Raw genomic sequence first — 23752 nt, forward strand, 5'->3', positions numbered from 1 at the left:
TCAATATTTATACAGCAGGTAGAATTCATATCAGATAGGCTGGACACTGTCTGCCACATTGTTTCCATAGTCCTACCTCCTAGTTTAAGACTGTACCTTTGCTACCTAATTAGGCGAATTATTCCACACTCTGATTGACAAGATAGGCTTCACCATCTGATCTTCCTCTTCCCCTTATCCCATCAATTGGGGCTGGGTTGTCATGCAAGCATCTGCCACCTTTTTCTGTCCAAGGCAGCACTAAGGTTCACCTGTTTACCATCTTTGGTGCAATCCATCCATCATCTTCTCAGGGTCTCTTTCCTAGCACCCTCTCCTGACATACTGTCTTCACCAGGTCACCCACTGCATGTGTCCAAACTAGCAAAGTTGTGCTTCCTGGATTTTGTCAGCCACAGCACAGACTTTGACTTCCATCCTAATACTTTCATTTCAAAATCCATCTCTTTGTGTAGATCCTCTTGTGGTGGATCTCATCTCAAACACCTGTATGTGTTGAACCTGCCAGCTCTTTATCGCCCGGGCTTTTGCTCCGTACAACATTGTGGGGTGCATCATTATTTTATGTAATTCGGTTTTCAGTCTCCATGGTATATGCTTGTCATGTACAACTCCTGAAATGTTATTGCACACTCTTCCAGCACTCCTCAGTCTGGACTGTATCTCATGTTCAAGCCTGCTGTCTTCTGTCACCCAGCCACCAAAGTACTCAATTGGTCAGTCTAGTTTAGCTGCACTCCATTAATCTCTATATCCAGTTTCCCTGTGGCACCTCTACCAACCCATCTGACCTCAGTCTTAGACTATGTCTATACACGGTAATCGACCCACGCTACACAACTCCAGCTACGTTATTCACATAGGTGGAATCGATGTACCTTAGGTCGAGTTACTGTGGGGTCTACACCACGGGGGCGGGGCCAATGTGAGAAAATCTCCCATCAATTTACCTTACTCTTCTCATTGGGGGTAGAATACAGGGGGCGATTGGAGAGTGCTCTGCTGTCGATTTGGCAGGTCTTCACTAGACCTGCTAAATCGACCGCCGGTGGATCGATCTCAGAGCGTCGATCCCGGCTGTAGTGTAGAACTGCCCTCAGTTATGCTCATTTTCATCCTATGTCCGTTTAGCTGGTCATACCATTATTTCCTCTACGTCTTCTTTTGAGGATGTCCTTAGTGCTATGTCATCTACATATAGCAGCTTCTCGCCTTTTCCCATTAAGATCTTTCTGCTGATATAGTCCATCAATATGATAAACAACAGTGGACTTGGGGCCAGCCCCTGGTGCAGTCCAACTTTGATTAGGGTTGCTGTTTTAGGTAATCTATACTGTGCATTCACCACCAATCCTCAGATACTCCATATCTCCTCAGCAGCAGTATGAGCATCTTTCTGTCCATTTTATTGTCTAATCGTTTACTGTCTAAATACAGTGGTTTTCAACCTGTTGTCCAAAGACCCTGGGGGTCCCCAGACTATGTCTAAGGGGTCCGCAAAAGGTGACTATGAAAATAAAGTTTTGGATACCAGAAAAGGCATCTGAATCCCCCCACTTATGGGTCAAAACCTGGAAGTGTTGGCATTACCATAGACACTCACAGTTTAGTGCCCTTTCTTACGCTGCATCAAACGTCATGCCGAGCATGTCCAGTCAGTTTTCAGTTTAAGACTTCTATGGTATGGGTCCATGGACCACAGGCTGAATTTCCAAAGTGGTCCGCACCTCCATTCAAAAATTTTTAGGGGGGCCATAAATGAAAAAAAGGTTGAAAACCACAGGTCTAATAGCTAAGTTAAATTGTTATGTACCTCTGGGAGGATATTTATTTCAAGGAAACATGCCAAACATGTAAATACGGTAGCCTGCTCATCACTTGCAGAGCGGTGGGGAAGAAGGTATTTTATTATCAAATTGACAAATTGGAGGGAATTCAAAGCAAAGGGGAGGAGAGTGGGGAAGAAGAGCAGAGGGCTGAAGAGATTAAAAGAGAGAAATGGGTGTAGCTTGTCTAAGTAAGATTCTCTCTTCCTACCTTAGCCCTCCCCTGGAGGTATACAGGGGCTGTTAACAGCACCTAAGGGGTTGGGAGAGAATGCCCTTGGCACAGACACTGTGTGTCACAGTTTCAGGGTAACTGGACCTGTATTGTCGCCCTCATGGTCCACTCCAGGAGTTCCCAGTCAGGCCTGAGATCTCAAGCCATCATCTTTCTCTGGTCAGGAATCCTGGTCCCACTCCATTCCGACCAAGGGTGTTAAGGCTGCACAGTCCGCAGCCTTTGCTGTGATATGCCCAACAAGCTGGTCTGCTTGTGCTTTGCTTCTGTGAAAGCTATTTGGTGCCCCCCCGCCCTTTTAATAGTTTTGCAAACGGACAGTAGGTGGAGGCAGAAGCCTCCAAAGGCCTCACGTACACAGTACCCTGAACTTTTCAACTAACCTTCCTTTTCTGTTGCAAAGCAGAAAAATCTTGCTCCAAGCCAGTTTTCCCTGACCAGATAACGGTTTCACGGGGTCTGGTAACTACCAATCAAGTTTTAACACGGCATGTCTTTGTCTAAATGTGTATAAAAGATCTGTAAAACTTGTGTCAGGTAGAGTCTTCTGTATCTATTACAGAGCTCTCCTTTCTTCTGCAGAATAAAGCGTTTTTCCTTATCCCTGTCAGGCTGTTATTGGCTCTCAGCTAGGCAGACCCGATATTTCGGTAACACTTCCTCTCTGAGGGCTACAAGCAGGGTATTGCCAGCAGTTACAAGTTACCATCCTGCTCTTTCTAAGCAAGCACCTTTATTCTCAAGGTAAAATCATCACAGAGGGGAAAAAAAAAACCCCAATAAGTGTTCCTATAGATATGCTAACAACTCACCAGAAGTCACCCATCAGTCTTCTGGGGCCCTGTCCTGTCTATTTGCTGGTCAGACACAAGGCCCTGAGTCAGTTTAAACACAACCTTTTTATGCCAAAAGTCCGTATGTTGGTCTCTGGAAAATCCAGTTTGAACCAGTATATGTCACCTCTTCAGGAGATGGTACCTCTCGGGAGGGGTTTACAACCTGAGCAATTCATCTTAATCACTCCCATTGTTCTTAGTTCCTGGCAGAGCTAAAAGAAACCCTCCCCCCACCAGAGCTGCATACAATCCCTGGCTCACAATGGTACATAAACCATTCATACACTTAATACAATATGGTCCCCAAATATATTGCTTGTGGTGGCCAGGTCTGTCACACTGTGTTGGGGAACGCTTCACTGGCCTCACCCTACATGAGACCCTGGGAATGGGGGGCATGCTGGGAATGGGGCTATAGCACATATTGCTGAAACCATTGTGCCTTGTGGGAGGCTGGTCTGGTATAATGTAGAGATGGCCTCTGGATTGCCTAAATTATGTTGAGTGTGGCTTTGACCCCTGTAGCAACTCAGAGGTGGAATCGTGCAAAGACATTTTTAAGCTACCTTTGACCCAACTTCCCCTGGACTGTGCTGGTCCTAAGAGAAGACAAATTAATAGTCTACAGATATTTGAATGGATAAAAAAAAAAACAAAGATGGAGAGGAATTCTTTAAGGTGGTAAAAGAATTGGGGGTGGAGTTAAGAAAAAGAAGATTAGGCTAGATAAACCCTTCCAGGCAGTAAGACGCTGTAGAATAGTCTCCCAAAGGCAGTAAGTGGTGGAAACCTCATGGCTTGTGACTTCTAAAATAGCCTGGACAAAGCACTAGACTATGTTCTATAGGGAACAGTGCTGCATTGGCCCCTGAGAGATGGGCAGAGTGATTAAATGGGTCTCTCATCGCCAATATCTATAACTCTATCAGTCACAATATTTGTGGGAAGTCCCCACTGCCAGGCATGATGCAAGGGGACTCTCCAGCACTGGATTTCTCAGCTTTTTTCTTCCAGCACCTCAAAGTTCAGCTGCCTTATTCTCTCTGGCTTCACATCCCAGAGGCGGGTGGAGGGAGAATCCCATTCATTTTGTCTCCCGCTCCTTCATCTTCTGGGAGGGGGGACCTCCGCACCGCCAGTGAGGAAATTTCACTCCTCAGCTATCCTGGTTGCTGCCACTTGCCTCTTCCTCACCAGATGCTGTTGGAAGGGATGGCTCCAATGTTTTCCATCTCCTGTTTCTTGGCTAGATGGGTTGGTGAGTTGAATTCCCACCTGGCAGCTTCCCATGGCTTTTACTCACAAACGAAAGAATTGGTTAAGAACTCCTCAGCGCCTCTCAGGTGCTGAGGATGGCATAAGTCCTTAGCTGCGTACACAGAGGTAGAACTGTGGCTTCTGGGTATGAAGCCAGAACTTTAGCTAAAAAAAACAACAGGCTTCTGACACCTGAGCTAAAGGAGAATCTTCTTTAGCTGTTAGCAGTAGAGCTTTTATCTTCTGTAGGCATCTCACTCCAATACCTCCTCAGAGTTGGGTAGGAATATCTACAGCAGTGTAAATGAAGAGTCACTCCATTGTAATCAATGGGAGTTTGCCTGAATAAGGACTTCAGAATTTGACCTTTGTGATGGGGCAAGGCCAGATGGCTACAGTAAAGTAGTGAGGAACAGGTATGTTAGCCCCAGGCTAACCAAATCCCTGGTAACCAAATGGCAGTTGCTCCAGGTTAATCAAGACACCTGGGGCCAATTAAGATCCTTTTAGAAGGCAGTGGAGATAGCTACATTGATTGGGAAACCTGAAGCCAATCAAGGGCTGGCTGGATCTAGTTAAAAGCCCCCCAGTTAGTCAGTGTCATGCATGTGTGAGGAGCTGGGAGCAAGAGGGTGTGCTGCTGGAGGAATGAAGAGTACAAGCATTATCAGACACCAGGAGGAAGGTCCTATGGTGAGGATAAAGAAGGTGTTTGGAGGAGGCCATGGGGAAGTAGCCCAGGGAGTTGTAGCTGTCATGCAGCTGTTACAGGAGGCACTAGAGCCAGCTGCAATCCACAGGGCCCTGGGCTGGAACCCGGAGTAGAGGGTGGGCCTGGGTTCCCCCCAAACCTCCCAACTCCTGATCCGACACAGGAGGAGTTGGCCTAGACTGTGAGTTCCACCAGAAGGGAAGATCACTGAGGTTAGCAAGTCTGCCACTAAGCACAGGACCCATCAAGGTAGAGGAGGAACTTTGTCACACCTTATAGAATTAAATGTCTAGAGCCCAATTCTACTCTTATTCACACCAGTTCTACACTGATGTAATGCTGTCCACTTCAATAGAATATTCCTGATTTGCTCATGTGTATGTGAAATTAGAATCATGCACTCAGTGACTCTCAGTGCATTTCATTTGCCAATACAGTGGGACCAAAACAGCCCAGACTTCAGCTGACAATTCAAAGCAGAGATGGAAGGACAGAGGAAGGGGTAAAACTTGCAGTGTCCCCCACCCCTTGTACCAGGGCCTGGAGCAAGGCTCTCAAATAGCAACAATTTCAGCAGGTGAAATTAAAAAAAGAGATTCAGATCTCATGCTGGTGTAAATCAGGAGTAGCTGCACTGATCTTACTCTGATTTTACATGTTTACAACTGCACTGACTTCAGTGGAGTTACTCCAGTGAGATCAGAATCCGGCCCACTGCAGTCACATCAGTGAGAGTGAAAAAGCAGGCCTTCTGTGTCTCATTGGAAACGCACAGTAAAATCCTCCAGCACTGGGTTTCAAAACTGTCCCAATTGTGTGACTTTCCACCCAAATGAGAGAGACTAGGCATGCCTGCCAGAACCCTGGAGGCTAAAGCTCTCCCCCATTTACGGAGGCAATGCATCATCTCCTAGAGCAAAGTATGTTCTCTCCAGTATTAATAGACTTACTGAGATGCGTCAAAAACCCCGGCAGAGACACAGAGCAGCACAGCCTGCCTGCCACAGAAAGATTTACAATCTCTGTGGCGTATCAGTGGGGAACAGGACAGTGTGTGTGCACACACAGACAAAGCAGGAGGAAGGTGAGTCCAACCCCCAGCAGCAGGGCCATCCTTCTGCTGCTGGATTTTTCCAGCCGAAGCATCTTACGGTCTCTGCTGCAATTTATGGAAATTGATTTCTGACGTGGGGCTTTTTCTGCTACAGCAGGGACCCACCGGGTGGAGGAGGCAGAGCTGCAGTCAGGGCAGGAGAAGGGAGGGAGGAAAGGCGCTTGGCCCAGGGCGAAAGCCAGAAAGAGAGAAGGGCACCGAGGTACTACAGTGATGGGGCAGTTATAACTGAGGCAGATGAGAGAAGGAGCAAGGGAGAGCAGAGATCCTGAGTGAGTCACAGGAGGGTAGACAGGCACAGAGAGGGAGCCCAGAGAGCGCTCTGCCATCCCAAGAAAAACCTGCCCAGCTGGACTCTTCACCATGAGCACGAGGGAGACCTGCGCCCAGGAAGTGGGGCCAGGGGATGGGGAGGAAAAGCGGAGTGAAGGCACTCAGAATCCGGACAGGAGGCAGCGCGAGGTGGAGCTGCGGGATAAAGCCATCCTGCAACAGAAGAGGCGCCTGAAACAGGCTACCCAGTTTGTGCACAAGGATTCTGCTGACCTGCTGCCCCTGGATGGCTTGAAGAGGCTGGGCACCTCCAAGGATCTGGTGAGTCAAGTGGGACCCAGTTTGGAACTGGATGCTCCTCTCTTCCTAATGATACCAGGGCATCCCCTTAATTTGGGAAAAGAATCACAAGTCCAGGCACAAGAGAAACAGCCCATCAGAGTCATTATAGGGCTGGGGTGGGTGAAGGGAAAGGAGATGTCCCCCGCTCTCTGCATCTTTCTCCCCAACCATCCTCATTAGATCTAACCCCCTCCATAGCCAGGAGGAAGTAGAAGTTAGGGGATTCCCCCTAGCTCTCAGATCCAGCTCCCAGCCCACAATACACAAATATGTGTAACTTGTATGGGGATTCTGTGTATGTTTTACATGTGTGTTTACAAGCTGGACTGACATGAGCCTGCATGATCTAATACAGAAGTGGTCCCTCTCATATTCTGCAGTAAACACACCCACCAATACCTGAAACTTTGAGGTCTTGTGTTGGAACTTTTCTGTGCAATTCCCCAATTTTGGATTTGCTTTGACACATTTCCCCAGGGGGTGAGTGTGGGACAAGAGCAGGGGATGAGGGGATGTGCCCCAGCAGTTTTGGGAGAAGTTGGAGACCAGGCATGATTTCCCCTGGGTATGTATAACAAGGACAGGGAATGGTTTCCTTTGGGATATCCCACTGATTAATTAAGTACATCTTCCCCTTCCCATTGCGCACTCTCACTTTTTCCCCCACTACCCAGTGCTCTTCATATGTACCACAATTGATCCAGGATTTGGGTTGAAATCCTGTTTCCCAGTGGAATGCATGGCTTTGCTTCCAGCTCCTTTCCCCTGCAAGCTCCAGATTGTTTTGCCAAACTGATAAGGGCTCCTGCAAAAAGTAGGTTGAGTTGCTTGGAGTCACTGACCAGACCCAAAGAAATCAAGTGCTCTGAGGTGATCTAATTGCTGGTGAGATGGGGCAGCCCCTAGGCCTGGCAAATACGGGGCACTATGTCAACTCTCTCTGCTGTGGGGTATTTTCCTCTTAAGTTTACTGCTCTCTTTTTAGGCCTCACTGTTACTAGTGATGGTACTATGATTGCCTGGGAGCTGGGGCATTAGGGGGGAATCCAATTCCTGGCCATGCCAGGCTGCATGGAAATCAATCTCACAGGTTCATATTGATTTCTGATTCTCTTGGGCTCAACCATCCCACCATATGCTGCCTGGGGATCAGCACCATGTCAGACTCAACTGTGTCTCTGCTTTGGGATCATCCCTCACCACCTTCTCATGCAGGCTGAGTCAGTTGCGCAGCTCTTCCTAGAGCGCACATTCAGACCATATCAGCATCGGTGTCCACTCTGCTACTGGCTCTAGTATGGGAAACCCCTCCCTGCTCCCAAAGCACAGTCATCCCCCATGTATTTAAGCAAGCCATCCCAGCCCTACAATTTGGTTATGAACACATGAAATTCCATTGCTGGGCATCGACAGCACTCTAGGCCCTGGATTTGTGCTCTCCCAGCCCTGGCCAGTAGCTCACAGAGAGCCTGCTGCACAGGCACTACTGGGACTGACGATCTCTGTCGCTGGGATGGAGGGAGTTACAGCAGTGAGTCGATGACCCTTCAACAGGGGCATCTCCTGACAGCTCCAGCCCCCGGGGGAGCAGGCTAGAGGGACCATCACTGACTCCAGGGGCGGCTCTAGACATTTCACCGCCCCAAGCACGGCGGCATGCTGCGGGGGGCGCTCTGCCGGTCCCGCGGCTCCGGTGGACCTCCCGCAGGTGTGCCTGTGGAGGGTCCGCTGGTCCCCCGCAGCTCCACCGAGGCCGCGCGGGACCAGCGGACCCTCCGCAGGGACGCCTGCAGAAGGTCCACCAGAGCCACCTGCTGCCCTCCCGGCGACCGGCAGAGCGCCCCCCGCGGCATGCCGCCCCAAGCATGCGCTTGGCGTGCTGGGGCCTGGAGCCGCCCCTGACTAACTCTCCTTGAAACCTAGAGATCTGTCAGTGTTTCAGGGAACTGCACTGTAACAATCTTAGGGTTCATTAAATAATAAACCAATGAATGAGAAAGGAATAAAACTTTAATAAAACACACCAGAGTGTGTGTCTAGTGAACTGCTGCACAGAGTCTTGGGTTCCCAAGACCCCCCACTTCCCCCTCCAGGGCACATCTCCAAATTCCCACACAACACAGTCCTTTGAGGGAGTGTCTCCAAATCACAATCTCTCAAATATCAGGGTTGGAAGGGACCTCAGGAGATCTAGTCCAACCTCCTGCTCAAAGCAGGACCAATCCCTAAATGGCCCCCTTAAGGATTGAACTCACAACCCTGGGTTTAGCAGGCTAATGCTCAAACCACTGAGCTATCCTACATGCACCTGTATTTCCTCTCTGTGGTCTGCTCTAGGAGTGCCCAGTTAGGTCTCCAGTCATCACCTGTCTCTGACAGGGACCCTTGTCCCACTCCCTTCTGTCTGGGGGTATTAAGGCTGCACAGCCCCCTGCCTTACATTGTGATATCCCCAGCAAACCAATCTACCTACAGGCCAGCCCCTGTGCTGTGCTTTCTCCCAGAGGGCTATGAACAATGCAGTGCCAGCCATTACAAGTTATCACCCAGCTCTCTCTCAGCAGACTACATTTTAAGGACAAAAGTATCACAGGAACCTTATTGTCTTTGTTTTCTCTACCTGCTTACTAACAAACATGCCAGGAGTCGCTCATCTTCCTTATGGGACCCAACATCCCCTTCCAATCCTTCTGCAAGTGCTGGCTCCCACTTTGGACAGAGGGTCCTGTCCATTTGCTGAAGCTCAGCTTTTTACATCAAAAACCTTTGTTTGAGTCTCTGGAAAACCCACTTTGAACCAGTACATGCCGACACCTTAGGGCAGGGATTGGCAATCTTTGGCAGGTGGCCCGCCAGGGTAAACCCCCTGGTGGACCAGGACGGTTTGTTTACCTGCCGCGTCTGCAGGTTCGTCCGATCGCAGCTCCCACTGGCCGCGGTTCGCCGCTCCAGGCCAACGGGGGCTGTGGGAAGCGGCACGGCCGAGGGATGTGCTGGCTGCCGCTTCCCACAGCCCACATTGGCCTGGAGGGGCAAACCACCGTGGCCAGTGGGAGCCATGATCGGCCAAACCTGCAGACGCGACAGGTAAACAAACCAGCCCGGCCCACCAGGGGGCTTACCCTGGCGAGCCACATGCCAAAGATCACCGATCCCTGCCCTAGGGAGTGGTGCTTCTCTGGAGCCATTTACAATCCTGGGGTAATCCACCCCACCCCTCTGTTTTTTAGTTCCTAAGGGAGCTGTGGCAACCCCCTCCCATGGAGCAGAACACAATCATTCAGAAAACATTCATTCATTCAATACAATGGTCCCCAAAGACACTGCCTGGGGTTGCAATATCTGTCACGCTCACCCCACTGTGCAGTGTACAAACACTAACTCTCCATGTGATACAGGGGATCAGCTGACAGCCTAAGCTCAGGGAGCACTATCTAGTTATCACCTACCCCACCTTTTTCCTTATCGTTCCTATATCTCTGCAACCTCTCACTGCTGAGGATGGGGAGAGTTCACTCTTGGCCTACTCAGGGCAGCTTCTTACTGAGTCAGCAGAAGGTAAATACTATAGGGAAACATGTCTCACACCTGCACCATCCATCAAACCATATCCCAGACATGATTATTTATTGTGGTAGCATCCAGAGGGAGATCAAGGCTGCATTGTGCTGTGTGATGTACAAACACATAGGAAGATACAGTCTCTGCTCTGAAGAACCTACAGCCTAATGTAAGACTTTAGCTGTAGTTTCATGTCTAGGAATTTGTAGCATTGCCTAGCTAGGGGACCAATTCTGTCTGGTTGTGCATTAACTCCTTTTCATGGACAGTTCATCAGACAAACTAAGGCCTTTTTTCTGCTTGAAAATTGTTCATGAACATGACCTTGATTGGTCACTTAAGTCAGATGTTATTGTATCTGATCCACCATTGGCTGACTGAAATTTTTTAAACAGGTGAATAGGGAGTAAATTATGACAAACTTTCAGACATGAAGGTGATAAAATCATGAAACTTTTAGGATACGTGACCATTCTCACAAACAAACAGTTGTATGAATACTTGAACAACGAACACTATGACCCCATCAGTAACTGCAGTGGTGAACTCACTATTTATGTGAAAATATTTGTGAATCTCTTCCTGTATTAGTTAGCCAGCTCTAGGGCCTGATTCTCCACTCACTGTGGTTTTACACTGGTGTGACTGCACTAACTTCTATAGAGGCACGCCTGATTTATACTGGGTGTAGTGGGGCAGTCACCCCGCTCCGGCCCTGAAAGGGTTAAAAGCCAGCCCTTGGAGAGGGCTGGGGCTGAGAGCCAATAAGAGAAGGCAGGAAGGCAGCCAATCAGGGCCCGGCTGGGCCCTATAAAAGAGCTGCGGGGCGAGAAGGCAGACAGTGTCTCTCTCTAGCTTTGGAAAATGTCTCACTCCAGCCTTGGAGTGGGAAGGACCAGGCTGCCTGGAAGCACAGGGTACCTTGGGCAGAGTTGGGGAAGGGCAAGAGGAGCTGGGGAGCTCAGCCTGGCAACTCCCCAGGCTGAGGCCTTGTTTAAGGCCTAAGGAGGCACTGGGGCTGCAGAGGTGCAGCCTGGGGATAGGCAGAGGCAGCCAGTCCAATCCCCTTGCCAGTGATGAGTGGCCGTTACAGACTGCAGTTTGCCCCAGAGAAAGAGGGCTAGATGACGACTGGCCCTAGCCACTGAGGCAAGGTGGGCATGGGGGAGGGGGTTCCCCAGGAAGGGAGACCCAGAGTGTGGGGGTATGTCTGTGGGCAGAACCCCAAGGTAAGGGGCACCGGGATCTGGGAGGGATACTGGTCAGCAGGAGGTGCTTTGAGTGCTGGAATGAGTTAATTCCCGGACGACCAGCAGGAGGTGCTGTGGCAGTGAGTGCTTGATCCGCTACACGGGGCGAGAGGAAAAGCAGAACTTAGATCTCCTGGAGTGACATGAAATGTACAGCAGCCCCAGGTACTTCACCTGCCTGTGGGAAGATGTATTTTTGGCTGAAAATGATCACCCACTCTGAACTCTGTAGGTCATCATGGTACCACAGACAGGGAAATAACAATGATAATATACCTACCTCCTACATAGCATTTTAATCTCAAAGTACTTTACAAAGGAGGTCAGCATCATTAGCCCCATTTTACAGATGGGAAAACTGAGGCACACAGCTGTGAAGCAAGTTGCCTGAGGGCACACAGCCGGCCAATAGCCAACCTGGGAATGGAGTCAGGAGACCTGGGTTATAAGTCTGGGGGTCTATCCATTTGGCCACATTGCCTCTCTGCTGGTAGGGCCATGCAGCTTTCTGTGCATTCCAGCTTGAGGGCAGAATCTCCATTCAGTCATGGCCTCATGTGTAACACTGACAGACCCTGGTCGTTGGGATCAAATCTGGGGCCTCTGGAGCTCAGTGCATGAGCCTCTACTGTATGAGCTAAAAGCCATATGGCCCTTAGCTAAGGCTGTAGAGCAGACTCATTAATCTCTCTCTAAGTGGTCTTGGTGCCACTAGATGGGACCGAACACCAAACCCAGGTGGTGTGCAGGTTACAAATGCACCTCTGTCTCATTCCTGATCTCCTTTCTGACTCTCTCCTGGATCATGGGAGGTGAATAAGTGCCATGGGGCAGATTCTCCCCTGCAGAGTTTGAGAGATCTTGATGTCATAGAGAAGTTCAGTGGGGTGTTACTTTGCCAGCACCCCAAAATACGTGTCCCCACAGACACCTCAAGTACCAAGGATCAGTGTATCCTAAATGAATCACAGTACCATAGAATCCATGCTTGAATAATAAGAGTATAGCAGTAGGAATATACTACTGACCAGGATGGTGACAGTGCTTGTGAAAAGCTCAAGGAGACTAGAGAGGTGACAAAAACAGAAAACCCAGTAATAATGGGGGATTTCAACTATCCACATATTGAGTGGGTACATGTTACCTCCGAGGGGGATGCAGAGAGAAAACTTCTAGACACCACTAAGGACTGCTTCTTGGAGCAGCTAGTCCTGGAACAACAAAGGGAGAGGCAATTCTTGATTTAGTCCTAACAGGTTCACAGGATCTGGTCCAAGAGGTGAACCACCCAGTAATAGCAACCATAATGTAACTAAATTTAATATCCTTGTAGGGGGCAAAATACCAAAGAAGCCCACCCCAGGAGCATTTAACTTCAAAAAGTTAAATGAGGAATCTAGTTAAATGGAAATTAAAAGCAACAGTCAAAAGAGTGAAATGCCTGCAACCTGCATGGAAATGCTTTAAAAACACCATAATAGGGACTCAAACGATATAAACCATCCTGGCTAAACAACAAACAGGTAGTTAGACAAAAAAGCATCCTTTAAAAATTGGAAGTCAAATCCTACTGAGGAAAATAGAAACAAACTCTGGCAAGTCAAGTATAATTAGGCAGGCCAAAAAGAATTAAGAGCAACTAGCAAAAGACACAAAAACTAACAGCAAAAACTTTTTTAAGTACATCAGAAGCAGGAAGCCTGTCAAACAATCAGTGGGGCCCACTGGATGATAGAGGTGCTAAAGGAGCACTCAAGGAAGACAAGGCTGTTGCAGGGAAGCTAAGTGAATTCTTTGCATTGGACTTCACTGCAGAGGATGTGAGCCAGACCTGAGCCATTCTTTTTAAGTGACAAATCTGAAGAACTGTCCCAGATTGAGGTGTTAGTAGAGGTTTCAGAACAAACTGATAAATTAAGCAGTAACAGGTCACCAGGGACTAGATGGAATTCATCCATGAGTTCTAACTCAGATATGAAATTGCACAGCTACCAACTGTGGTATGTAACCTATTGCTTAAATCAGCCTCTGTGCCAGATAACTGGAGGATTGCTAATGTGACTTATTTATTTATTTTTTTAAAAAGGCTCCAGAGGCAATCCCAGCAATTTCAGGCTGGTAAGCCTAACTTCAGTACCAGGCAAATTGTTTGAAACTATATGGGGGCAAAAGACAGATCTGGCTTCAAGACTAAGCTTGATAAGTTTATGGAGAGGATGGTATGATGGGATAGCCTAATTTTGGCAATTAATTCATCTTTGATTATTAACAGGTAAATATGCCCAATGGTCTGTGATGGGATGGGATCTGAGTTACTACAGGGAATTCTTTCCTGGGTGCTGGCTGGTGAGTCTTGCCCACATGCTCAGGGTTTATCTGATCGCCATATTTGGGGTTGGGAAGGAATTTTCCTCCAGGGAAGATTGGCAGAAGCCCTGGAGGTTTTTTTGCCTTCCTCTGCAGCATGGGGCACAGGTCACTTGCTGGAGGATTCTCTGCACCTTGAGGTCTTTGAACCACAATTTGTGGACTTCAATAACTCAGACATAGGTTAGGAGTTTGTTCCAGGAGTGGGTGGGTGAGATTCTGTGGCCTGCATTGTGCAGGAGGTCAGACTAGGTGATCATAATGGTCCCTTCTGACCTCAAGTCTATGAATCTATGAATAAAGAACAGAATTATCAGACACACAGATGAAACATATGTTGGGGAAGAGTCAACACAGCTTTTGTAAAGGGAACTCATGCCTCACCAATGTGTTAGAATTCTTTGAGGGGGTCAATAAATATGTGGACACAGGGCTGGCTCCAGGCACCAGCCGACCAAGCATGTGCTTGGGGTGGCACCTTATAAGGGGCGGCCAATCTTGGTTCGGCGGAGGCGCTTGGTTTTTTTTTTGGTTTGTTTTTTTTGTTTTCTTTTTGGTTCGGTAGGGCAGCACTCGGGGGAGGGGGGATGTTGATTTTATTTTTGGCTCAGCAGGGTGGCGCTCAGGGGGTGGGGGGGGGGTTGATTTTCTTTTTGGTTTGGCAGGGTGGCCCTCCGGGGCGGGGGGGTTGATTTTGTTTTTGGTTCGGTGGGGCGGCGCTCCGGATTGGGGGGGGGGTGTTGATTTTGTTTTTAGTTCGGCGGGGCAGCACTCTTGGGGGGGGGGGTTGATTTTTGGTTCAGCGGGGCAGCACTGGTTTTCTTTGTTGTTGTTGTTTTTTGGTTCGGCAGGGTGGTGCTTGGGAGTGGGGGGTTGGTTCGGTGGGGCAGCACATTGTGTTTTTTGTTTTGCTTGGGGCAGCAAAAAAGTTAGAGCCGGCCCTGTGTGGACAAGGTCATGATCCAGTGGATATAGTGTACTTTGATTTTCACCAAAGGCTCTTAAGCAAAATAGGGAGTCATGGAATAAGAGGAAGGTCCTCTCACGGATCAGTAACTGGTTAAGACAGGAAACAAAGAGTAGGAGTAAATGGTCAGTTTTCACAGTGGAGAGAAGTTAATAACGGGGTCCCCCAAGGATCTATACTGAGACCAGTGCTGCTCAATATATTCATAACTGATCTGGAAAAGGGGTAAACATTGAGCTGGTAAAGTTTGCAGATGATACAAAATTACTCAAGATAGGTAAGTCCAAAGCAGACTGCAAAGAATTACAAAGGGATCTCACACAACTGGGTGACTGGACAAGAAAATGGAAGATGAAATTCAGTAGTGATAAATGCAAACTAATGCACATTGGGAAAACATCATCCCAACTATACATATAAAATGACAAGGTCTAAATTAGCTGTTACCACTTAAGAAAGATCTTGGAGTCATTGTGAATAGGTCTCTGAAAACTTCTGCTCAGTGTGCAGCGGCAGTCACAAGAGCTAACAATGTTAGGAACCATTAGGAAAGGGATAGGTAATCAGACAGAAAATATCATATTGCCTCTATATAAATTCATGGTTCACCCACCTCTTGAATACTGCGTGCAGTTCTGATCAGCCCGTCTCAAAAAAGGTATATTAGAATTGGAAAAAAGTACAGAGAAAGACAACAAAAATGATTAAGGGTACGGAACAGTTTCCATCTGAGAGATTAAAGAGACTGGGACTATTCAACTTGGGGGAAAAAAAGATGATTAAGGAGGGATATGCTAGAGGTCTATAAAATTGTGAATGATGTGGAGAAAGTGAATGTGTCAGAGGCGCTGACTCAAGGGGTGCTCTGAGGCTCAAGCACTCATGGAAAAAAAAATAGTGGGTGCTCAGCACCCACCAGCCACAGCTGTTTGGCAGCTGGGGGAGGATGGAGAGGAGTAAGTGGTGAGTGGGCGGGGGCCTTGGGGGAGGGGTTGGAGCAGGGGTGTGAAGAGGCGGAGCGAGGGTGGGGCCTCAGGGGAGTGAGTGGACTGGGGGCAGGAAGAAGTCGAGCAAGGGTGGGGCCTCAGGAAGGGGGCAGGAAGAGGCAGAGTGAAGGTGGAGTCTCGGGGGAAGGGATAGAGTGGGGACGGGGCCTCGGAGCACCCCTGGGGAAAAATAAGTCAGTGCCTATAGAAAGTGTTATTTACCCCTTCACATAACATATGAACCAGGGGTCACTCAATGAAATAAATAAGCAGCAGGTTTAAAACAAACAAAAGGAAGTAGTTCTTTACACACCACATTGTCAACCTGTGGAAGTCATCGCCAGGGGCTGTAGTGACAGCCAAAAGTATAACAGGGTTCAAAAAAGAATGAGAAGTTCCTGGAGGATAGGTCCATCAATGGCTATTAGCCAGGATGGTCAGGGAAGCAACCCCATGCTCCGGATGTCCCTAAAGCTCTAGCTGCCAGAAGCTGGGGCTGGATGACAGGGGATGGATCCCTCAATAATTGTCCTGCTCTGTTTTCTATATGTGAAGCACCTGGCATCAGCCACTGTTGGAGGACAGGATACTAGGTAGATGGGCCATTGGTCTGACCCAGAATGGACATTCTTATGTATGTTTCAGTATTACCGATCCCAAGCACTTAAAAATCAATAATGGCTTAAAAATCCTGAGATTTCTCTAAATAATAAAGATTGGAATGTTTATCTTTGCCTTCTGGTTTCTGAGCCTTTAGGGTGCACTTACTTCATGTTTTTCAGCTTCTCTCTGCAAACATGAGGGCTAGAAACTTATTTTAAAACAGAGAAAAGAAAGCTGAGATTTTTAAGTGATCATGTGACTCCAGCAGCTGAAAAACGAGACGAGCGATAAAACTGGGCGACTCGGCCATGTGCCACTGTTCTACATCATTGCTAGCAATCAGAATTCCCAGCTAAGGTGTATTTGCTGGGCAGGGCAGTGCTACTAATCCCAACACCTGGGATTCTGGAAACTTGGGCCCTGTCATGGTGGGACTCTCAGTTCAGGAGGTGCAAGGGGAAATGGGTGTGCTGTAGTTCACTGAACTAGTTTCAACTTCTGCTGGCTAAGGAGCAGCACTGACAGGTTCCACAGGGAATGCTGCCCAGCCATCCCAGGAGCAGAAAGCTTCCCTGGCAGGGCCTTCTTCCTCCCTTCACTGCACCTCTCAACTCACCATCTCTCCACTCCACTCTTCTCTCTCACGCTGCATTTCTTGTCCTGTCTCCTCTTCATTCCCATCTCTCCTCAGTGACGCAGGAGACAGAAGAACATGTTCTCCGCTCTCAGAACAGATGCCCTTGCTGTCCCAAAGCTTAGCTCCCCATATCAATGCTTGACTCTCTCCTGGCCTGAGTGACAGAGGTAGCAGCTGAGGGCTTGCTCTTCCTGTGGGAAAGTTCCCTGTGAGGGAGAGAAAAGCCTGTTGGATGCCAGACCGTGTGAGAGTACACGGGGAAGAGAGGATGGGAATATGGCGCCCCCTGCCCTTTTCCCATGGCCCCAGTCTTAGCTGGCAGCCTGACTGGCATTGGGTTATAGTCTAAAACCTCATTACACTGAGCTTGGAGTATTTATAGAATAAAATGAAATAGCAGACCTCCCTTTTAGCTTGTAGACTGGGATGCAGGGTGGGAGGGTAGAAGGGTGTAATTACTTTCATTCTTTGACCTTAGATGGTATTTTTTTCATCCCAAAGCACTTTACAAAGCTATTATCCTTCCCAGTTTATGGGTAGGGAAACTGAGGCACAGAGGGGTTGAATGTCTTATGCCCCAGACCACACAGTGCATTATTGGCAGAGCCGAGAATAGAAAACAAGTCTCTTGCTCTAATCACTGGGGAAGCTGATAAATCAGAGCTAGAGTGGGCTCCATTTAAGGTTTAATCTAAAGGTTTACATAGCCTTATGGTCAAGATCAAATTGACAACTAATGGGATGCAGAGGGAATATGTTCTCTGTAAGGATATTATTACAGTGTATCTTGCCCTTGTAGGTAGATGGACTCAGTAGGCCTTTTTCCTCAGATATTCACACTGCGTGGTGGTAAAAAAGCCCGCAGGCCTGAACACTCACCATCAGAGAGTTGGATATTTCAGAGGAAAGTGGAAGCAGCCGTTTATTAGGGAGAGGCAGCCTGTGCCAGATCCAGTAGCCCTTCTCTCTTCTAGGCAGCTATGACTGAGATCTCCCTTACCACGTCTGAATCATCAAATCCCAGGCAGAAGGATTATAGTCCCCAGCACGCAGAAAGCAGGCAGAACCACAGATTAGTTGCTCTGATTTCTGGATTTTACTCATTCCTTACAGTCCCTACATAGGGACGGAGTAAACACTGGGTGAGGACTTGAGCAGTTGGCTGGTGGTGAAGTGAGCTCCCTTTGGAAGCAGCAGTCATCACCACCTACCACGGTATTAAATGTTGTATGACAAGTAGATCTTCCCCACCCCCTCCTTTGCCCAGGCAGAGCAGAAGAGGAGGAGGAGAAGTTGCTACTATACTGTAGGGAAGGGGATAAGGAGGAGTACTTGGCTATTAGTTTTGTTGCAGCTGCTCCCCTTATATGGCTTTCCAGCAGCCCTCCTGCCATTGCCCCTTGCAGGAGGTGAGACATCCTGCCACTGCTGGGAGGGAGAAAAGTCTTTTTTGCCAGACAGGTTTTAAAATGCCCTAGAAACTCTGTTTATGGTAAGCCTGTGGAGGAAGACACCCACACAGAGCTGTAACTAGGCATTTTTAGCACCCAGGATGAGCAGAGGTGATGTGGATGTGGGGGCACACAGTGTCACATGGCCCCCTAGATTTTTTTTCGTTGCACACACAGCCCAATACAGTCAGGCTGGGGGGCCCACTGAAGTGAGTCAGGGAATGCAGGTGGTACTCCCTTCCCCAACCCCACCTGGCATCGCCGCTCATCCCCCAGTATTGCTGCTCACACACCCCAAACACTGCTCTGCACTCACCCCCCAGTAGCACACCCCAGAGTTTGAAAACCTCTGTGGGGCAGTCACATACTCTCCCCAAATAACTAAATTATGCCCCCCCGCAACAGTTATATGTCATCAGTGGGGGCAAGCAGGCATATTTTCCCACCACCACCACCTTTTTCTTCCAATCCCCATTTTTCCATCCTGCAATTTATACCATGGGTGGCTGCCCCACTTGCCCCACCTGCACCCACATATCTCTCTGAAGCATGTATTGTATCCCACTGTGTCCTTTATGCTGCCTCCCCAAGCTTTGCTGTGGGTGTCACTCTATGGAGTGTTTAGAAGAGTGGACTCACCCCAGCACCCTAGTTTTGGGCATGGCCTAGCAGGCTTTCCTTTTCTAGTACCCCTGCCAACAGCCCCTCTGGCTCTGCAGTGGTCTTCCTTCCGGCCAAGTTATGCTTCATCCCGCCCCGCCCACAGGGCAGGCAAAGAGTCCAATGAACTCAAATATCATATCACTCTTCACCCCTACCCAGGGGTACTCTGCCAGACTCTTCACCCCTTTCTGGCCTCTACAGGCCTGTCCTCCCACTCACATACAGAGCAATGCCTCCCAGATCCAACTCACCAGTCCTTCTCCCCCTTGCCTCTGGGTGTTTCCACACCACCTTTTCCAGTGGACCAGTAGTGAATGGAGCCCAGGCCCTTCCTCTCCTCTGGGTTCCAGTCCAGGGACCCCATAGCAAGCAGCAAAGGTCTGATGCCTCCCTGGACTTCTTCCTACATTGCTCTTCCTTTAGACCCTTTCCCACAGCCTGCCCCGTCCCTAGGCTTACTGTATAGCTGCCTCTCTCCCAGCCCTTCCTCCACACCCTAGCAAAAAGCTGACCAGCTCTTCCCTTCTCCTCAGGGCTTCCTTCCTTCATGAGTACCACCCAGTTCTTCCCGCAGCTGGGCTTCATCTTCAGTCAGGCCTGGCCCACCCTCCAGGTGCAACCAGGTACTCTAAGTGTACGCTCTGTCTCCCGTTAACTCTGGGTACATGCCCCATCACAGAGTGTGATAGTGCTGGGTTGTGTGTGTCTGCATGTCCATGTCTGGTAGGGTATGTGTGGAGGTAAATGGGTGTGAGACGTGTGAGACTAACTGACAGTGGGACTGGATATGTGTTTGGAGATGGTGTGTCAGGAGGCTCTTCTCCTGTCGTGACTGCACTGAGCTCTCCAGAGACAAGGCCACGCTGGCGAGGACATGGCACAGGCAACCAGTCAACTGCATTTAATTTTAAAGCAAGGGCTGCTGTCTGAGATGCACTTGAAGCAGACAAACTAAGGGGAGATGCTACTGTGTGGAAGAGGCAATGGGGCTGGGGTGTAGACTGAGAAGGACATTTCGGACGCTCATGGCCTGTGTCACCCCTGAGAGTAAGTGGATCATCCAGGCCCAAAGAGCGTTTGCAGACTGCTTCCCCAGGCCAATGGAGCTGCTGGAAGTAGTGGTGATTTTCTGGATCCTGGCCCAACACCTTGCTGAGAGTATCCTTTTTCTTTGTGGTGGAGACAGCAGCCACACAGTGTGGTACAACGGCGCCTCCTGGAGGGGAATCTGAACAAGCTGCGGGGGGAGAGCAGGGAATATACCACATGGGTTCAATCCCCACTGGTGAAGGACAAGGATGACAGGGCAGAAAAGAAAGAGAACGACAGAAGGAAAGAGACTGTGTCCCTGCTCATACACTGCAAGGTAAGGACCTCTGCAAGTATACAGTACCACTTTTATACACTCACTGATACTAGTGACAGAAAATACTCACTGGGTCCCATCTGCTCCACTCCCAGGGAGCCAATGCCAGAGTGGTAGCCCTATGGGCTGTTCTCTAGTGTTTTTGTCCAGTCTCATTTCAAATGACCCAAGCAGTGGAGGTGCTACTTTTCTGTTCTCCCTCCTGTTCTGCCATTCCTCATCCCTCTTTCTGTGTCGCTCTGTCTCATAGTGATTGCCAGACTGGATCAGACTCTGGATCCCAGAGTCAATTCAGTCCAGGATCTCCTCTCTGACAGTGGCCAGATCGCTTTCTTTCTTTCGTATGCTCGTCAGAACAGCTATGTGTTCCCTCCTTGAATCTGAATCTACTTTATTTTGGTTTCTTCCATGGAGCAGGGAGCTCACCCACTGCTGTATTTTGACTAATGTATGTGAGCAATTAGTGAAGATTTCTTCATTCAGTTGAACCCACAAACATTAAATAGCTCCACTGAGGTGGTGTTACTTTAGCTTCTGTAGTGCCTTTCTTCTTCAATTGTTCCATACAAGAAGGTCATCCTGAAGATAGCACCCCCCAGCATCCCTTTGCAAGCTCTGAAGCAACTCCAAAGGGTATCCGCGTATGTCTGCCACATGACCATTCAACTGTGTCAAACACTGTGATTAAAGGTATTGGCTAGCACACAGATGATAGATCCAGTTTTTGGTAAGTTTTAGGTGGCTAGTATATGAAAATCCACTTTAAAGCTACATTTAAGTTTCACTGGGTAGCTTTAAATCCCTTAGTGTGCTTGTATTCAAAGACAAGACTTTCAGTCAAATGTACATGTCTTTGCACTTCCAGTTAGCACAATCAGGTACCACACAGAGCCGGCTCTACTGTTTTCGCCGCCCTAAGCAGCGTGCCGAATTGCCGCTGGGATGGTGGGGGCAGTCCGTGTGCCGTTAGGGCAGCATGCGCGTTTCCGCAGGGGCAGCAATTCGGCAGCAGCTTCTGTCTTCAGCCGGAAGACAGAAGCTGTGCCGCCGCAGACAGCTAAACCTAGAAGCTGCTGCCGAATTGCCGCCGCCGCGGAAACTCGCGTGCTGCCCTAATGGCACACGGACTGCCCCTGCTGTCCGGCAGCAATTTGGCGTGTTGCTTGGGGGCAAAAATACAGGGACTGCCGCCCCTTGTAGATTGCTGCCCCAAGCACCTGCTTGGGATGCTGGTGCTTGGAGCCGGCCCTGGTACCACAGTTGTATACAAATGTACACACCATCTTCTGGAAAGTTTAGACCCAAGTATCTCAGGCCCACGTAACTAATTATTTGTCTGTTTTGTTTTCGGGCTATTGCTGTTAGAGATACTCAGCCTTATCTACGCTGGGTTTTAGCCACTGGAGTAGCTATGCAATAGAACAAACTGTGACATGCACTACTGGTATAAAGTCATGGCTTGAGCTGTTGGACTATATATGGGTAGCTAAACTGCTTGCTCAAGCCCCAAGGTAGTCAAGGCCTCAATTTGGTGAATAAAGGGGTTTGATTATTTTAACATCATAGAGTCTGTGTATTTCCATAGAGAATGATAGTGGAATTTTTTTGATCTTATGCTGGACAGGTGTCAGAAAGGGAAATCCAGCCATAGCAACACGTAATGGGGTCTTTTACCTACCCTGGCGTCAGACCCTGCCATTGCCTCAGTTTCCCTTCTTGAGCTTTCCAAGAACTGCACCCAGGCTCTCATGCAAGTTAAATAACACCCTTTCTTGGGGTCTGGATTATTAAAACAGCATCACACTTCAAACATCATTTTGGTTTAAATGGAATCTGTCCCAACTCCACAGTTACTTCAGCCACTTGTTGGGCTCAACAGTGCTTTCCCAAAACCCTATCCCTAACCCTGGGCATGGGCACCGCTTCCTTGCAGGCCTCCTTTCCCCTCTCAACTCCCTTGTATCTGCCTTAAAGCCCAACACCTGGGGGAAGGCATCTGATAAGGCACAGATAAGACTGAGCCCTTTAAGGGCCAGCGGCCCATCCTGAGAGGGGCAGTCTGAATTTCCATGAAAACCCCAGAGAATCTGTAACCCCTTCACATCAATGACTCTGAAGCGCTGAAGACTGTTGTAGTCAGGCCTGCTTTGTTCTGCTTAGCGGTAGTCAAGTATTATTCATAGAGCTTTCTGGTGTTCCCGCCTTAAGATAGGAACTCCTCAAGAGGAAATGTACACGTTTCGTTTGGGCCTGCAACTTTTCTAATTCACTTCAGGGATAAAAACATGTGCATGGAAACAGTTGTAGCTTTAGAGGGAGTCACCAGAAGGCTGCAGGGTCTGTGTAAGTAGTAAGGTCTGGTAAAAATACTTATTGCCAGCTGTGATTTTGTTCTTAAGAGATTCTGTCTGGGTGAAACTCATTCTTCAGCTCAGAGCTGCTCTTTATAGGTTAGACCCGAGCAAGGAAACAGAATATTATGTGGTGGTGATGTGTGTCCCCATAATGTCACTTGGCTGCAGTAATTGGCATATACTTGGAAATAAATCTGACTGCAGATAGTCAATGGTAATTAGGATGTGAGGATCCTCAGTCTACCATTATTTTCACTCTAAGGCAACTATCCAGCTGAATTGCTTTTAGGGCCTTCCCGAGATCACAGACAGTGTCCAATCCACATAGTTTCTGCTGCAGAGTCATTGTGGCTTCTGTTTGTTTGATTTATGTGAGTTCTTCATACAGTTCTATAGCAAAGTGCCCCTTTTTCATCACACTGTTTGCTAGCTGCAGTTTCTGCAAGGCATTTTGGAAAGTCAGTCACGTGACTGACATCTGCACACCAAAAGCAAGACGTTATTTTTGTACTGGGGCTTGTGCATTGTTCATTTGGAAACGGACACTGAAGGAGCCCACAGTGTGAGGCTGTTTTTCCTCTGTGCTGAGCTTGTGCTGCAGCCACAAGACAGGGCTCAGTTGATGGAAGCAGCTGGCTGGCTTTGAAACTGACATGATTTCTGCAAAAATAGCTGTGTGTAAATGATTGAGTCTTAAAAAGCCCTCCTTTCCTTTCTTCCCTGGAAATTTGGTTAATAAACACTGAATAAATAATAATGGCATCTGATAGCTGCAGATTTAAAGTTTTATAGTAATTCTGAATAGGGTTGCCAACTTTGTAATAGCAGAAAACCGAACACTGTTGCCCTGCTCCCTGCCCCTTCTCTGAGGCCCCACCCCCACTCACTCCATCCCCCCTTCCTCCATCGCTGGCTCTCCCCCACCCTCACTCACTCATTTTCACCAGGCTTG

The 23752-nt window shown here is 48.5% G+C and overlaps 2 protein-coding genes across 5 annotated transcripts in view; one reads left to right on the forward strand and one right to left on the reverse strand.

Annotated features, from left to right (window-relative positions):
• ITFG2 (integrin alpha FG-GAP repeat containing 2) overlaps positions 1 to 23752 on the reverse strand; it is an 84198-nt gene that overhangs the window by 23456 nt on the left and 36990 nt on the right. For 2 of the 3 annotated variants that reach the window (XM_044997307.1, XM_044997315.1), the window contains exon 13: positions 16946 to 17172. In XM_044997307.1, the coding sequence (XP_044853242.1) occupies positions 16946 to 17172 (227 nt within the window). Of the gene's footprint in view, positions 1 to 16945; positions 17173 to 23752 lie in introns of those variants that run through there. The other variant, XR_006574966.1, reaches the window with a different exon arrangement.
• NRIP2 (nuclear receptor interacting protein 2) overlaps positions 5919 to 23752 on the forward strand; it is a 30574-nt gene continuing 12740 nt past the window's right edge. For both annotated transcript variants that reach the window (XM_044997417.1, XM_044997416.1), the window contains exons 1-2: positions 5919 to 6574; positions 20267 to 20446. In XM_044997417.1, coding sequence (XP_044853352.1) covers positions 6344 to 6574; positions 20267 to 20446 — 411 coding nt within the window. In that variant the 5' untranslated portion in view covers positions 5919 to 6343. The remainder of the gene's footprint in view (positions 6575 to 20266; positions 20447 to 23752) is intronic.

The sequence above is a fragment of the Mauremys mutica genome, chromosome 1 (assembly GCF_020497125.1).
Source record: "Mauremys mutica isolate MM-2020 ecotype Southern chromosome 1, ASM2049712v1, whole genome shotgun sequence".
Taxonomy (NCBI): Eukaryota; Metazoa; Chordata; order Testudines; family Geoemydidae; genus Mauremys; species Mauremys mutica.